The 17207-nt window shown below is 50.3% G+C and overlaps 1 protein-coding gene across 1 annotated transcript in view; it reads right to left on the bottom strand.

Moving 5' to 3' along the window:
- Window positions 1–17207, bottom strand: part of TG (thyroglobulin) — a 239456-nt gene that overhangs the window by 203944 nt on the left and 18305 nt on the right. The window contains exons 10-15 of the mRNA XM_024741005.1: window positions 12695–12934; window positions 10111–10248; window positions 9435–9512; window positions 8784–8896; window positions 6663–6765; window positions 5445–5645 (exon numbers count right to left, since the gene is read on the bottom strand). Coding sequence (XP_024596773.1) covers window positions 5445–5645; window positions 6663–6765; window positions 8784–8896; window positions 9435–9512; window positions 10111–10248; window positions 12695–12934 — 873 coding nt within the window. The remainder of the gene's footprint in view (window positions 1–5444; window positions 5646–6662; window positions 6766–8783; window positions 8897–9434; window positions 9513–10110; window positions 10249–12694; window positions 12935–17207) is intronic.

The following is a 17207-nucleotide window of genomic DNA, read 5'->3' as shown; positions in this document are numbered from 1 at the left end:
CCCCCCCCCCCCCCCCCCGTGGGGGGGGGGGGGGGGGGGGGGGGGGCCCTGTCCTCCCTTCCCTCAGGCCAGCCTGGGCCTGCCCCCACCCTGCCCCGCCCTCCGCCTGGCCCAGCCCATCCTCTCTTGGTTTTATCACACGCCTGAGCAGGGCTGACTCTCGTTCCTCCACCACCAGCTCAGGCCCTCTCGAGCTTCTTCCTGTCTCTTCCATCTCTAAGTCCCATTCCCAGCCAGTCTCCTCCACCTCAAGGCCAACGGGTCCACAGCTCAGTGTCTGCTGCCCACACCCGCTCTGGCTTCATCACCCCAAGCTCAAGGCCTGCCATCTCCAGCCAGGAACATGGCAGCCAAGACGGTCCCACCTCCTCTGCCCATCAGTCGAGGCAGTGGCTCACACCTCCTCGACTTCTCTTCATTCCCACCGCACTTCCTTCATTTAGACATCCGTCATCTTCTTCCTGAACGGCTATCGAAGCTTCCTCGTCAGCTCCCCGCATTTGGGCCTCATCCCCTGCCCTTCTGCTCCCGTGTCCAGTCCAGTCCCCGCCGCCGGCAAAGAAATGGAGCTGGACTTGGCTCTCAAGACCCCCCGAGCGCCTGCTGACCCAACTCCCTCTCTCTGCTCTGGTCTCTTCCAGCCCCGTTTTGTCCCATAGTTGTCGTTCCCTGACCGTAGGCTGGTTGCACACTCCATGCCCTTCCCTCTGCCTGCTCATCTGCCTAGAAGTTTTCTTTTCAGGTCCTCAGTTATCAGCTCAACCCCTCAAGCTGTCTAACCCTTCCATGGTTCTCCCAGGCCGACTTAGGCCTCCTTTCTCTAAGCTCTCAGGCCACTTGGAGTAGACCACCCCCCACCCCACCCCCGCCGTGTTATCAATTATTCAAGACTCTATCTGCATTCTGGTCTCCCCACTGGATTGAGCTCCGAGAGGAAAGAGGACCCCTTTCCTCTGTTCACCCAGGCCATGGCACAGTGCTGACCCAGAACACAAGCTCCATGAGTATGTGTTAAATAAGTGGGTAACTAAGTAAATTACAGGACAGACGTGCTCCGTGTGACCATTTCACACCTGGCTAGAGGTTTGGTTCATCATCCGACCGAAGTACAGTCTTGCTGCCTGCATGTGTCTGGCTTTAAAATCTGCAGCCCACACGTGACTCAGGAGTATCTGGGGGCCTCAAAGAGGGAGAATGACCCATTTTGATCTCCAGGGGGCAGCCTGGGTCTTCGATCTAATAAAGACGATGGCCTCTGGCCAAAATTTTGCACTGTAGCTTGAGGGCTTATTGAGTTGGCTCTTACCAAGTACCATGTATACGCTGGGGATGGCAAGAGCCAGCCTGTGGGCTATGGGGCCAGCCTGCAAGCTTTGGATCCTGGCTCAATCATTTACTAGTTGAGCGCCCTAGAGCAAGTTAATTACTGTCTCTGTGACTCCGTTTTCTTGTCCATCAAACAGTGAGGATAGCAATAGTGCCTACCACCTAGGGATGGTGTGAATCAAAATGAATTAAGGCACGTAAAGAGCTCAGAGGAGTTGCTGGCAGCTAATGAATGGCCATTAATGTTATGTTATTAACAATAACAGCAAGCGTAATACACTGTTGCCTGATTGGAAATTATAGGATGTGAACTCGCCCTTTCAGAGCAATGAAATAGCATTTGATGCACCACGAGGGTAAACTTCTGAGAGAAATAATAGCTGATATTTACCACGAATTTTAGAGGTTGTTTACCTCTGTCATGATCAATACTTAACTGGACCTCACTCAAAATAGCCCTATGAAGCAGGGATCCCCGGCTTTATCATCCCCCCTTTTACAGATGACGAAACTGAGGTTTGAGGATTTGGAGGGACAGAGCCAGGGCTTGAGCGCTGGTTCTTTGAACCGAAGCACTATCCCAGCAGGGAAAGACCCTTTGGTCTGGCGCTGCTGAGGGATGGAAGGGTGCTCTTCCCTGGGCTCCCCGGCTCCCCGGCTCCAGCATACCCTTTCCAGAGCCCGCAACACTCGGTGCTATGATGGCTCGTGGACGTCTCCCAGGCCGCGGCCCGATTTCTGGCTTAGACAGCGGGCTCGCCAGGCTGGGGGAGGACTCCACCCCTCCGTGCTGAGCACGTGATTCTGCACAGCCCCGTACGTCTCTGAGCCTCCGTGTCCGACCTCTAGGATGGCGATAAAGGTCCCTGGCACTTCCGACCACCAAGGCGGGCCAAGTACAGGAGGGAAGGTCTCGGGCACCTGGAAAGCCAGAGCACCGCTGAGTTGTGACCTCTCAGGTGGGAGGGCGCCCGGGCCCCGGGCCGAGGACCTGCGAGGGGCTTCCCACACCAGCAGCCAGGCCCCCATTTGCAGCCAAGGCCACTGAGGCTGACGAGGCCAAGCTCCTCCTCACGCCGGGCAGAGCGGAACTGGAACCTGCATGCCCCCACATCTCCAGCCCACGCTCTTTCCTCTGTCCTCCGAGGCTTCCTGCAAGTACTCGGCCAGGCCCCTCTCAGGACTCGTGCAGGATCCCCAGCTGGGCCCATATGTGGGCCCAGAACTGGCTCTCATCCTTCCCGCGGGACCCCAGGGAAAACCCCTCACCATCTGAACCTCCAATACCACACCTCTATTTAAAAACCACTGTGCAGCCCTTGGTATATGCCCGGGATACTGTTAAGAGCATCACCAATACCAACTCCTTCAATTCTCCCCACAAAGCTGAGGGGTAGGTCCCACTATCCTCATTTCCCAGATGCCAACGCTGAGGCACACTGAGGGTAAATATCTTGCCTGTGACCCGAGAGCTAGGACACGGCACAACCGGACCCCAGAATCTATGTTCTCCACGAGTGTGCCAGGTGTGTGTGCATGTGTGTGTGAAAAGCGAGGTGTCAGTGAGGGAGTGTGCACGTGTGAGCCCCTGGTGCACAGAGTAAACCTCAATAAATGCAGGTTCCCCTCCAGGCCCCCAGGATGGCTCTGTACCCTGGGGCTCTTCTGGTTCCCCTCCATGGCCTTTTTTGGGAGTGGGCCAGTGAGTGCTTTGACTTGGCTGGGAAGGCATCTCCTCCTGGGGTCTACGCGTCGTCTGAGACACGGACGTTCCTCTCGCCAGCGTCTCACCCTGCCCAGCCGACCTGCCTTCCCACGGCCTTCCTCCCCAGTTTCACTGAAATGCAGACTCCCTGGCTATGGTTTGACTCATCCAGCCTCCATGGTCGGGGAGGAGGGAAAAAAGAGGAAGTATGGAAACTGACGTGAACTGAACACCCACAGCGGGCCAGCATGGAGAGGGCACTCTACCTCCTTAATCTCACGCAGTCCTTCCAAAGGATAACTGCATCATTGCCATTTTAGAGGCTAGGAGAGCGAAGGCTCAAAGCAGCTGAGTGGCTTGCCTGGGGCACGTGCTGGTGACTGGACTAGAAACCAGATCCTGCTTCCAGCCCCTCATACAGGAGCTTGTGTACACGGCGCATTTACTGCGTGCCAGGGCCGCCCAAGCATCTCCCAAGAACTGATTTCCTCTTCACAGCCTCTCTGTGAAGCAAGACTATTGTCACCCTCATCCCACAGGTGGGGACGCCGAAGAAGCGGGACCTTAAATTTCTGCCCTAAGTCCTACAGCAGCAAGTGGGGAGCCAGGCCTGGCCCTGGAGGCTGCCCTCTGAGCCACCAGGTGAAGCTGTTTACAGAGACTATTTGAATTAATCTTAACGATGACTCTAAGAAATAGCTACAATTTCCCATGCCCATTTCACAGATTGGGAACCTGTGGTCCAGAGAGGTTAAGGGACTAGCCCAAGGTCACCCGCAAGGGAGGTGGCAGAGCTGACACTCAGGTCTGTCTGTCTGGCCCCTACATCTGAGCTTTCTCCACCACGCTCTGCAGTAGGTCAGCAGGAAGGGGCTTCGTTAGCGCTGGCTGTTCCATTTGCCAGAGGTGTGGCTTTCAACATATTAACGAGCTTCTGTGAGTCCCAGTTTTGCCATCTGTATAATGGGGAGTAGGACTGTTCTATTTACCTGCATCGCTGGGAGGAAAAATGGGATAAGTAATATGAAAAGCACATTTTAACAGGTAAATCTCTGCACAGGTAAGTTATTATCGTGGAATCCTGCAAGGCCAAGCCACATGGAGTCTTCTCAGGCCTCAGAAGAGCTGTGCTTCCGGACCTGTTCCTGCAGGAGACACATCAGGCTGTTTCCTGGGTCCCAAACAGTGCAGACCACTCTTAGATGTCCTGCAAGTTCAATGTGCATGGCGTCCGACCCTAAGGCTGCCACATCACTTCTCTCGGCAGCATCTGGCAGGGAGCTCTACTCATAAATACCCATCGAGCACCTACTATGTTCCCTGCATGATGGCAGCTACTGAGGCCCTTGAAGCAGGCCCCGTACAGAGAGGGGGAGTTGGGGGCTTGGGAGAAAAGGCGTGTGGTGAGAGCCGTGGGCACACGCCACAGGTTAGGGTCAGGTGAGGAAATGGACAGAAGGGGACAGAGCCCCACAAAGAGAGCAGATGACTCTTCCTTCCCACCCTTCCTTTGAAGAGACCCCCTGTCTCTTTACAATATAAATATAAATTTACAAATATAAAAATTCTCTTTACACATAGAAATCACCGGACCTAATTAAATGTGTCCGCAGTTCCAAAATGTTGCTTATAGACGGCAAAAGTTAAAAATAAGGCGACGAAACAATAAGGACAGCAAAAGAAAGGCAGTTGCAATAAAGTTAGTATTTAGTACAACATCCCTCAACCCTGCCAGACCCAACATCCCAATTTGTAATAAATATTTCGCAAGGTCTTCATTTACTGTTCTGAAACGAAAGTCACAGATAATGCGACCTACCTGTGCCCATAAATTTTAGCGTGACTGCAATGTCCTGTGACTTGAGTATATAGGAGGAATGAAAGGTAAGGAACTGATAATTAAATAATATATTTTAATAAGTAATAATGTATTTCAATAGTATAATACATATTCATGAGAGATATGTTTCAATATCTGATATCCAAATGATTTTTAAACTAGAAATAAAAATAAACAGATCGACACCTCCACGGACTCCTAAAGCTCCCCGGCTGGGATGGACCCACCCACACTGAGATCCTGCTGTGTGTACCCTCCTCCCCACTCGAGGATGGGGAGATCAAGACCCGGCACCCCTCAGCAGGCCTGAGCTTTGTGAGGTGCCGGCTCAGGAGGTCCCCGCACGGGCTCTCCTTGGTTTGAGCCCTAGGGCTGGGCATTGGTACGAAGTAGACGCAGTTTCCGCATCACTGGAATCAACTGCGACCACATCCCTCTTGCGGTTCCCTTGTCTCCCTTCCTGTCCCCACTGTCCTGGCACCTTTGGAGTCCCCCCAACCCCAGCCGGGACAAAGGAAGAGATGAGCAGGACCCCACCAGCCCAGGGAGCCCCTCTACAGCATCACCACTTACTCTCACAGGCCGGCTGACTCCCAGCCACGAGGGTCCCAGGCACCTCCTCTCCGCTGCCCAGGACACACCAGCAGCTGCCCTGGGACGGGTCGCATTGCACTGGGGAGAAGCCTCCATCCTCCGCCGTGCAGGCTGGGGTGTAGCCAGGGCTGGCTCTCCTGGAGGGAGCTCCACTCTGGAGTACTTCACAGAGGCTCGGGCCTTGATGCAAAGACAAGCCTCATGGGCCCTTTGTCCATGAAGCTGCCATAGCCCTTGTCACCACCCACCACCGACTGCCACCTGCCTGCAGGGCCCCAGGGTCTGGGGTGCCTCCCCACTGGGGTGTTGAACTAGGACAAGGCAAAGCCTGGGCCTCGCTCAGGTCTGTACTCCCCTATCTGCTACACACACACACACACACACACACACACACACACGAGCAACCACAGTTCAGATGATAAGGGCAACAACAGGAGATGTGCAGGGCAGTTTAGGAGTCCGTAGGAAGGTAGTGAACTCCGCCATGGAAGGGGGAGGCCCGCAAAGGCTTCCTGGAGGGACCTATGGGTGGGCTGAGTAAGATTTAGCCAGCTGGTAGGGGGAGGGGTGGGAGGTTTGCAGAGGCTGAACCAGAACACGTTAAGGCCCCCGGGGGAAGAGAGTGTCTGCCTGCTTGAAACGTCTGACTACAGTCTATTAGACCTGGATCTTGATGCTGAGATGGAGAGACAAGAGAAGCAAAAGAAGCTACAGGAGCCACACACACAGGGGCCCATGAGCCACAGCAAAGAGGTTGGCCCTAAGGACCATGGGGAGTGTCGATGGGCTCCAGGCAGAGGAGGGACATAAACACGTCTGCACTTTAGGGACATCGTCTTGACCTCACCGTGGAAACCAGACGGCGGAGCCAGGCTGGAGCCTGTGGTGGCATCCGTGCTGCACAGCTGGTCCCCCATGAAAGCACCAGTGCCCACTTTAATAGGGACCAGCGCTGGTTTGCGCCTCTAGTTACGAAGCGCAGCCCCAATCCCTGCTGTGTGTATTTCTCCCAAGAACCCACTGAAGTGGAGGAATATTGTCCCTATTTCATAGGTGAGAAAACTGAGGCACAGTGAGGTTAGAGGCTCGCACAGCTCTGGAAGTGGCCGGGCTGGGACGTGAAGCCCCAGCTCTTGGGGCTCCATACTCGGTGCTCATGGGTGGGGTAGGGGGTAACGGGGGAGGAGCCATACTCACACTGGGCACTGCCGTTTGTGCCAGGCGGTGTGCCCTCTCCTGAGGCCGGGTCCACACACCAGGTGCCGGCCTCTGACACCTGCAGCCTGGCAAACTCTCCTGTCTGAGACAAAGCCGAGGTCGTGTCACCAAGGGCAGGTAATTTTGTAGCTGATAGGTCGGTAGCCAGATGTCAAGAATGTTCCTTCAGAACCACTGGGGATGGCTTCTCCAAATGGAAGGGGTGGGGGGAGGTGCTGTCCTCTTCCAGACCCTTTACACACATTATTTGAGTTGATTTTAACAACCCCATGAGAACAAGAACCACAGTTAACCCATTTTAGGGCAGGTGAAACTGAGGCTCACTCAGAGAGGGAAAGTGACAGAACAACATCCCATAGGTTGGGGAGTGGCAGACCCGGGCTGGGCCTAAACCCATCCAGCCCCAAAGCCCAGCCACTCTCTTGAAATAATGCCTCCCATTCCAGAAATGATTTTCAGCAAGCATCCCTCGGAGAAAGGGAGTCTGTAACACCTGTAACAGGTGTTAAAGAAAAGGTAAAAGGCAGCCACCCAAACCCTGACCGGGGCCCCTGTCTCCTCGGCCTGCCCCAGGGCCAGCTGGGAGATGCTGGGAACGCTCCTTCGATTCACTAGGGAGAGTTTCCTCATCTAAAAAAGAAGGAGGTGGGACTAGATGGACCCTTGAGCACGTTCCTTCTCAGAACCATTGATGGAAGAAAACATCATCTCTCCTGAGCGTGTGTAACAGCAGGTGTCGGGAGAGGGCAGCTCCCCCAAGCTTCCTGGCCGTCACTGGAGGTTTCCTTGGCTTTTCTTGGGCACTTGTTCGTTTATACTCTGCTGTGCCATGTTCACAGACAAGAAATGACGATCATAACAACACCCGACATTTACAGAGAACATGACCAGGAGGCCCCCCCACCCCGGGGGTGTCATTCAGTCCCTGGGAGGTAGGGAGCCCACTCTCCTCATTCTACTCAGGGAGGCCCAGAGAAATCAGGTGATGCACTCCTGGGCGCACAGCTTTTTAGCTACACAGGTAAGAGTCAAAGCCGAGCAAAGGTTTGAGAAAATATGGGATAAAGGCTTAAAACTGAGAACACTTTAGCCATTAACGTGACTTTTCTTCGGGAGTTGGGTCCAAGGTATAGCCATCCAGTTTGGGCAGTGGACGTCTTGGGTCCTGTTTCCTGGCACCTGGGTGCTCCAGGAGACAGGCTGGAAAACCACACGATCAGAGGTTCTCTGGGACCTGCTCTGAACCCCTTTTCCCTCCGTCAGAGCTGTGGTTTCTGCCTCTCCTCCTCCATGGGTGAACTCGCCACCCCGGATGATGGAGCAGACTCTCATTCCAGTGGTAGGGGGCTGTGAGCCAAAATAAAAGATTAAATTTCTCTATAAAACTCCATCATAATTGGGGTCCATGTTTACAGCACCAAACAATAATAATAATGAGGAATAATAATAAGGAAACTTTTGCTCAGTGATTTGCAGTTTCACTAACCTCTACACTGCTGATTTCATCTGATTTTCTTGGAGCCCCTTGGAGCCTAGCAGAGTGGGTGGCAGTGTTCCTATCACCCCTACTTCAGGGAAAGGGGCCTGAGGCACAGAGATTTCCATCATTTGGCACCTAAGTGGTTGATTCCAGCAAGAAGCTTTTCTCTAAGAGCTTTCACATCAGTCACTGCACTAAATCATGACAACCATCCACGGAGCTGCGGAGGGAAATATATTACGTCCCCCATTCATGTTGAGAAGCTAAAATGTGATGAGCATGGTGATGTGGCAAATGGCCTCAGAAACTATATATGCGTAGATTATTTTCCAAAGAGTTTTCATTAAAGATATTTCCTTAGGGCCTCAAAACAATCCCAGCGCTAGGGAAGATTAAAATGTGGCCTGATCTTAGGATAAAACAAAGTACAGAGAAGCACAGAGAAGGTAAGTAAGTTACCCAAGTTCACACAGCTAGGGCCAGCCAGGGCTGGGACAAAAACCCAGGTCTAGAACTCCTGTGAGTTTTCAACTAAAACAAATTTATTGAAAACTAGAAAAATTACCATCCAGGAAGTTCTAGCTTCCCTCTCAAACCTTCCTGGGCCTTCAGAGGCTTACCTCTAAGCAGGTTGGGATGAACAGGTCTTTTGGAGATGGGTTTCCTTGGGAACCAGCCTGTTTCCAACTGGAAAGCAACGCCCTGGCTCGAGACTTCTCACAGCTGGTGGGGCCTGGCGGGGAGAGAGAGGACCTCTTAACAGACTGGCCATGGAGCCCAGGTTGGCCCGAGTGTCAGAGCCGTGCATCTGGGTGGATGGAGGTGCCTTATACATAGAGCTGGAACCTCAGAGAAGAAGCAGGCTGAGATTCTGGGACAAAGACCCACATGGGACGTATCATCTCTGAGGTGTAATGTGAGCGCTTGATTGCACGGGTCTGAACTCAGGAGAGAGGCTGGACTACAGATCAGATGCGAGGTGGCTGCTGAAAGTACAGAAGTGGCAGAAACTGCCCAGGGAGCAGGTGCAGCGGGGAGACCTGGGGCTCCCTCTCCCCCCGCAGCTGCCTCTCTCCACCTGGGAAACGAGGAGCACCAATTAGGAAGGGCCAAGGTCAGGGAGAGTCTTCCAGGCCTGGGGACTAGAGGAGGTGTGGTCTGGCTGCCCTCAGGGGCTCGTCTGAAGGGCCGGCCCACGGAGCCTCCCCAGGCTGGGAGTGGGCACCACCCACCAGAGCACCCACCGCCCGGGTCAGGGGGGCTTCTCTTACACTGCGGGATCTGAGGGGAGCGGGCAGCCAGCGAGGTAGGGACGTACTCTCCCTTCCCGTCCACACACCAGCAGTGCCCTGGAAAAGAGCCACAGCCAGAGTTCAGGAAGCGCCCTGAGGGACCTGCCCCGAGTGTCCCGCAATACACACTACTATATATAAAACAGATGACGAATAAGGACCTACTGTACAGCACAGGGAACTCTACTCAATCCTCTGTAATGGCCTATAGGGGAAAAGAATCTAAAAAAGAGTGGTTATATGTATATGCATAACTGATTCACTTGGCTGTACACCTGAAACTAACACAACACTGTAAATCAGCTGCACTCCAATAAAAATCTTTTACAAATTTTAAAAAACTTTCCTTATTTGCATGCATAGCAGTGCCAATAAGGTCCCTCTCCCATCCTCCCATCTGTCTGCCCTCCCCAACATTGTCCACAATCACAGGCCTTAACACCCAGAAACCTCAGCAACCACTCACGTGACCTTTGGGCTGGTAGAAGGCCACTGCTCCCATTGTACAGATGGGACAACCAGAGGCCAGAGAAACTAAAGGACTTGCCCCCAGCCGCCAAACAGGGGCCTAGGGTCCAGTTCACTTGCCCCCAGAGCCGGGCTCTTTCCTCTAAGTGGTGTCACTTGGCCTCCCCAGGGCACCCGCCCCCCTCACCAGTTGCGGCGTGGCACTGCACGGGCTCCCAACTTCCGAACGCGTCACACTGGGGCACGTAGGTGCTGGACCGCAAAGGGGTGGATGCCCGTGGGGATCTGCCCAGGTGGACACGGAGTCTCTGGTAGAAGTCAAAGGCTGGAGTCAGGAGAGAGGAGCAGAGATGTGAGTGCCTGACTGGCAAAGCCCGGGCCGCGTAGGCTCCATCCTGAGAACAGCCACACAGACCCTGTTTCAACATAGGCAGCCTTTTTATTTATGTGACAAACACTTCCACCCAAAATAGGCTCACTGAGCAGTGGGTAGGCACTCACCAGATTGCCCATCAAAAATAAAAATGTAAAAAAACATAAAACTAAAATGTCAGCTGATGGGAATTCCCTCCACTGCAGGCTGCACGGATTTGTTCCCTGGTGGGGGAACTAAGATCCCACAAGCTGCAAGGCGCGGCCAAAAAAAAGAAAAAGTAAAGAAAAGTGTCGGCTGAAGTTTGAAGGAATGGAATCACTGTTCCTCCTTCTTCAGGAATTCTCATTTAGAGCTGATCAGGTCAACACAGTGTCTTCAGGCACATGAGATAGCAGTGATCACTGATGACACTTATCACACGTTGACTATGTGCCACGCACAGCTGCGTAGCAGCTACCTTTCCTCCTGCGCTCACCCCTCCCCCTCACGAGGACCTGGGACACTGCTACCAGGTTCTGATGGTCAAAGACACTTTGTGGCCCTCAATCTTTTTCTGCGCTGGGCCTTCGATCCCCATACTCTACAGGACATGGAGGTTTGCACACCAAGAGCTTCCTCTCCTCTGCAACAGTAGACGTGCCTCTTCTCATTTGCAGGGATGCCAAGGAAAGTGACCAACCCTGGTCCTTCTCTATAGACACTTCCTTTTTTCCCAGTGATGTCAGACATGCAAAATCAGAGCCAGTGGCTTGGTGGAGGGCAACTTCCTTAGCCTGACTTCTGAGGAATATGCCATCATACCATTCAGCGAATAAACCCCTATGGTGCCAACCGTTCTCTCTTCCCTTCCTCTAAATTTCCCTCTCTAACCAATGTGGTCACAACTCAAGGGGCATCAGTCCCTACCCCTCTCTTTGATTACATCATACCCTGCCCATGCACAAAATTTTAAAAAAACTGGTTTCCTGCCCAAAGCAGAATCTCCAAGTCTCTAAGGAACAGAGAAAGAAAGTACCTGGGCATGAGGGGAGGGAAGGAAGGAGAAGAGAAAAAAAGAGGAGGAAAGAATCAAGGGTGGTTAAGCAACATTCTCCAGGTTCCCACTATCTGTTGAGTGCTGTTCTAGGCCCCAGGATATAAAGAATAAGACGGGTGCCTTGTCCTCCCAAAGCGACGGCTGGTGAGCGAGAGAAGCAGGAAACAAAGATGGCTCTTGGGAGACTCTCACATGTGGTTAAGGAAATAAAGACATGCGAAACCCAATGTCAAGGTGGCGGCAGACATGCCAGGAACACGAAAGCAGGGAGGCTCCAGCCTGTGGGCGTGGGCGCTCGTCATCTCAGTACAGATGTGAGGGGAACACTTTTTTGCTGTTTTGTGGCCCAAGCCCAGAGAACCCCTGACAGGGAATCAGCTAAGCTGACAAGGGGCTGGGAACTCGGGTCTGCTTGGAGATGGACGAATCGGTCTTCCCTGCCAAGTTGGTGCAGGGTCAGCGAGAGGACTGCAGGGACATGGGACCCTGCTGCCAGAGCAGGCTGCAGGTGCTGGAGGATGAGACGGGGCCCTGGGATGAGACCAATCTAGGCTCCGAGCCTGGCCATACCAGGCAGCAGGGACATGGGACGGAGGCCCGGGGGCCAAACCACCAGCATCGCATCCAGGCTCTGCTAGTTATTAATTAGGTGAACTTGGGCGTGCGACTTAACCTCTGTTTCCACATTTGAAAAGAATCAAAGATGGGGATTACAGCATCCTTCTCATGGAGCTGTTGGAGGATCAAATGCAAAGATGCGGTAATCTGCTTAGCACAGGAAGTGCCTGGCCAGAGGTACATTTCAATTAGTTGAAACGTTGAGCTATGATTAGGCCAGAGCAGTGTCAGTCCTCTGAGCATAGTTCTGTTATATGCAGGTACTAAGTTGTGCTTTTTGGAATTACTACCTGGATTAGATTCGCTCACATGAGGAAGGTGCTTAAACCCAGAAGTTCCTCAGTTAGGAGGGTTCCTCTCCTTTCCCCCTTGGAGGGGTGTTCCTGAATCCTTGGAAATGGGGGGAAGCCTCAGAACAGGGCATGAGGGGAATGGGAGCATTTGGGGCTCACATATTTGAACCTTCTAACCAGAATGCTTGGCTTCCTGGTGGGCGGCAGGCACCACCTGCCATACAAAATGCGAAGCCCTACCCCCAAGGGGCTCTGCTGGAGGATCGGGGGACATCTTGGAGAGGTGTGCAAAATTCCAGCTTTGGCTGGGATCACAAAAAGCCTTTGTCTTTTCCGGAATCCATGGGCCCAGGGAAACCACAGTCCTGAAGATGACTGAAGAGGAACTAATTCAAGCTCTTGCTTCCCCCAAAGAAGGAACAAGAAACCAGAAGCATGGGGCACTCACTGGACAGAGCTGCCAATCGAATGGCATAATCGCTCCCGCTCAGAAACTTCTCCAAGAAAGTCTCCCGGGGCGGGGAGAGGCGAGGAAGGGCCAGCTCCTCGTCCGTCAGCCGGATTCCTTTGGCCGCTAGGAAACTCTCTCCCAGAGGGAACCGAGAACTGTTGGAATCCATGACGATCTCTTCTGCTTCCTTAATGAACTTTAGGACACGAAGCTTCACTTCCTCACAAGAGCCAGGACCTAGGGGAGTAAAGACATCACAGATGGATTCATCCACCTCGTGTTGCTCCCTTTGACCCCTTTGAAGTATGTGAGCATGTAGACACACACACAGACACACACACACACACTCACACACATATTTCTGCCTCAGCTGTTTCCTTCACCTCAGCTCTTTCCACAACCTGAAATGTTCTTCCTGTTTTGTCTCCACAATTGCATTCACTCAACATTTATGGAGTATCTATTTTGTAAGAAGATTAGTAGTAGTTAATGTTTATTTCATGCCAGGCATTGTACTATGAACATTTACACAAACAACTTAATTTAATTTATTAAACAGCCCAATATGATGTTATTATTATCTGCGTGCTACAGATGACAAACTGAGTCATGGTGAACTCATATAACTTTAAACAAGCTCTTAGCTGGCAAATAGTTGCTTCAGAATACCAGTCTAGTCAGTATGACTCTAGAACCAGTGATGTTGACCAGCTGCCTCAAATGGAAGGATGGACAGATGGATGGATTGATGGATAATAGATGGATAAATGCGGGAATGGATGGATGGATGGATGGATGAGTGGATGGACGGATGGATGTATAGACCATAGATGGGGAAACGGATGGATAAATGGGGGAATGGATGAATGGATGGATGAGTGGATGGATAGATGGATATCAAAAGTTGAAAGGGGGGCTTCCCTGGTGGCGCAGTGATTGAGAGTCCACCTGCCGATGCAGGGGACACGGGTTCGTGTCCCGGTCCGGGAAGATCCCACATGCCACAGAGTGGCTGGGCCCGTGAGCCATGGCCACTGGTCCTGCGCGTCCGGAGCCTGTGCTCCACAACGGGAGGGGCCACAAACAACAGTGAGAGGCCCCGTGTACCGCAAAACAAAACAAAACAAAACAAAAAAAGTTGAAAGGAGGCATTGTAATTTAGTAAAGAGTTATTCTTGTGAAAAGGAAAGAGCATGACTCTCAGAGACCTCTGGGTTCAAAGGTCAGCATGATCTCTTATCAGCTGTGTAATAATGTACTTAACTTTTCTGAGCTTCAGTCTTGTGATCTGTGAAATGGGGATAATCAGGGAATCTACCCCATAGGGTTTTTGTAATTATTCTATGAGTGTGGCAGCTGAAGTGTTTGGCACTTGTCTGGTACATGTTGTCCTTGAAATTGTTACTACTATAAGAAGCCACCGAGCCATATTTATTTCAATCAATCACACTGAATTCAACAGTGAATGTGTTCAGTAGATTCTTTTGAGAGCACAGGATTACCAGAAACTCTTGACATCTAGGATTTGAAGACATTGATTTCTGTGGATGTTCTTGATCAAAAAATCTATTCTCTCAATCCCACAGATTTGGAATCCCTGAAGCAAAAGTTCATATTCAAAACTCTATGCTTACTGCTCATGTCTTTCAGAATAGAATGAAGATTCCATAACTGGACACTTAAGACCTTTGAAAATCTGGCCCCAATTTACCTTTAGTCTCTCCTTCTATAATTCCCTGCTAAGTACCCTGCCCCCCTTCCTACCACCTTTCTCCACCCATCCCCAACAAAGCAGACCCTTTCACAGTCTCCCTGACCCGGCACATCTATTTCCTCTGTCAGGCAGGGCTGGGCAAACATCCCTCACGATCCAGAAGCTGATGCCATGCAAATCTTTCCCCAACTCCCCATTTGGTGAGTATCCCCATTCTCTGGGCATCCTCCATTGTGTCTTCTGTGTTCACACTTCTGTTCTATCATTTCAGTTTATTACCCGATGACAAGTCAGCTTCCCACACTAGGCTCTGAGCCCCTGGAGGACAGACACCATAACTTTCTCATGATTGTTTCCCCATCACATGGCACAGTGCACACAGTAGGTGGTCCATAAATGCATATGAAGTGAAGAAAGCAAACTGCAAACAGGCCAGAGATGGCAATATGGACAGGACCTGACATCATACCCCTAAAGGCAGGAGTCATCATCCCTGCATGTGTGTAGGAAGTTACTGGTCACCTCCTTACTTACTGTCAGTTGTATTAATCCAGTTAGTTGAGGACTTTCTATGTACTGGACCTGTACTGGATGCACTTTCCATCTATTATCTGCTATAATTCTCACACCAACACTTTTGAAGTAGTTATCTGTCATAACCCAGATTTTACAGATGAAACTAAGACTAAGACGGACGACCTTTCTCTAGCTCACAGAGTAGGAGGTAACAGAACCCGGATTCAAGATGCCTAGGGCTCTGTCTTCTAGGTCCATCCTTCTCAAACTTTAGGGAGCATTAGATCCACCTGAGGATCTGGCAGAAATGCAGATTTTGATTGAGCAGATGGAGTCCGAGATTCTGAATTTCTGACAAGTTCCCAAAGTGGTGTTGATGCTGCTCGAGTCTGATGCTTTGAGCATCAGGGCTCTGAACCAATGGCCACCAAGCCCTTCTGATAACACACCCCTATCAATGAAAGAGTTTGAACATGCACCCCAAAACATGTGCATTTCTTTATTTATAAAGCATATGTATGTACCGGTATAATAAGGTGCTGGGTACGGTTTTCTCAGCTGTTTCAGCTGTCAACAATTAATGGCAAAAACAAAAACAGAAATGTAAAAGCAAGAGATAAAATACTAAGTATAAATGGAAGTTCTAATACTTTCTTCCCAGTGGATTATTCTATAAACCCGGGTGGTCTACTCTACACAACCTCACATTACTCAATGAAAGAGATGGTATATTCTAAGTTCAAATCCAACGCTTTGGTGAATAAGGTCTCAAAGTGAATAAGACTAGCTACTGAATTTACTAGGTGCTTTTGGTATCAGCAACTCAGGCCCCAAAAATTAGATCCAAAGAGGACCAAATTCAGTCTTAAATCATCTAAAAATACAGGAATGTCCCCGTGTAGGAGACCTGACCATTGGTCCAGAGAATCTCAAAAAATAAATGAGACTTCTTATACAACAGTCATGCTGACATCTGTGTGTTGACTTTGAAGGTCAGCCCATTGCTAGGACTTGACATGTTAAAGGAGAATCCTAGTAGTGGGTCTCCAGGCTGTTCAAGATGCCCAAGGAATTACCGTTCTCATCCCATATTCCTATCACCCAAAACCCACTTCTGCTAAAGCCTAAACTTCGGCTAATGTCAAAATAGTGACACTAATTTAAAAAAATACATGCACTCCAGTATTCATAGCAGCATTATTTACAATTGCCAAGATATGGAAGCCACCTAAGTGCCCATAAACAGATGAATGGATAAAGAAGACACCTAAGTGTCCGTAAACAGATGAATGGATAAAGAAGATGTGGTGTATACACATACACACACACACACACACACACACACACACACACATACACACACACAATGGAATACTACTCAGCCATAAAAAAAGAATAAAGTTTTGCCATTTGCAGCAACATGGATGGACTTGGAGGGCATTATGCTAACTGAAATAAGACTGAGAAAGACAAATACTGTATGATATCACTTATACGTGTAATCTAAAAAATACAACAAGCTAGTGAATATAACAAAAAAATAAGCAGACTCAACAGATACAGAGAACAAACTAGTGGTTACCAGTGAGAGTGGAGGGACAATATAGGGATGGGAGAGTGGGAGGTGCAGACTACTGAGTATAAGATAGGCTCAAGGATGAATTGTACAACATGGGGAATATAGCCAACATTCTGTAGTAACTGTAAATGGACTGTAACCTTTAAAAACCGTTTAAATTTTTTTAAACTTTTAAATAAAAAAATTAAAATTAAAACAATTGTCTGATTAATTTTAACAATAGCCAGAAAGGTCTGGACAATGTTGAACATTGCAAAGGATGAATGGAGAGATGTTATTGGACTTAAACAGCTATAATATTACCTGTAAAATTAACAACTGCTAGTTAGTGAGATTCTGCTTTGGTAATACCAGTGTTGAATCTGTCTCGTTGCTCTTTCAAACTGATGGCATGGTTATTTGGTGGTAAGGCATTTTAGTTTAAGACACAGAGTCAGCTTCATTCTGTTTATGTCATACACCATAGCTTTGTTGTAAGTCTTCTGCCACAAAGCTGAACTCACAGACCTCCTTCAGCAGCTCTTCAATTAGCCCTTGAGTTAACCCCCCTCAAGTATCGATAAATAAAGGCACTTTGAAGACAGAAGCTCTTCCTGAGGTCCAGAGCACCTAGCAGTGTCCTTATAAGTAACAAAACCATCACAATATGTGCTGGTTAACCAAACGATGCACCTACTTAGGACAGATTACTAAAGCATTCG

The sequence above is a fragment of the Neophocaena asiaeorientalis genome, unplaced genomic scaffold (genome assembly GCF_003031525.2).
Source record: "Neophocaena asiaeorientalis asiaeorientalis breed wild unplaced genomic scaffold, Neophocaena_asiaeorientalis_V1.1 scaffold177, whole genome shotgun sequence".
In the NCBI taxonomy this organism is placed as follows: Eukaryota; Metazoa; Chordata; class Mammalia; order Artiodactyla; family Phocoenidae; genus Neophocaena; species Neophocaena asiaeorientalis.
Note: the sequence above shows the minus strand (reverse complement) of the source record. Positions and strands in the feature narration are given on the sequence as shown.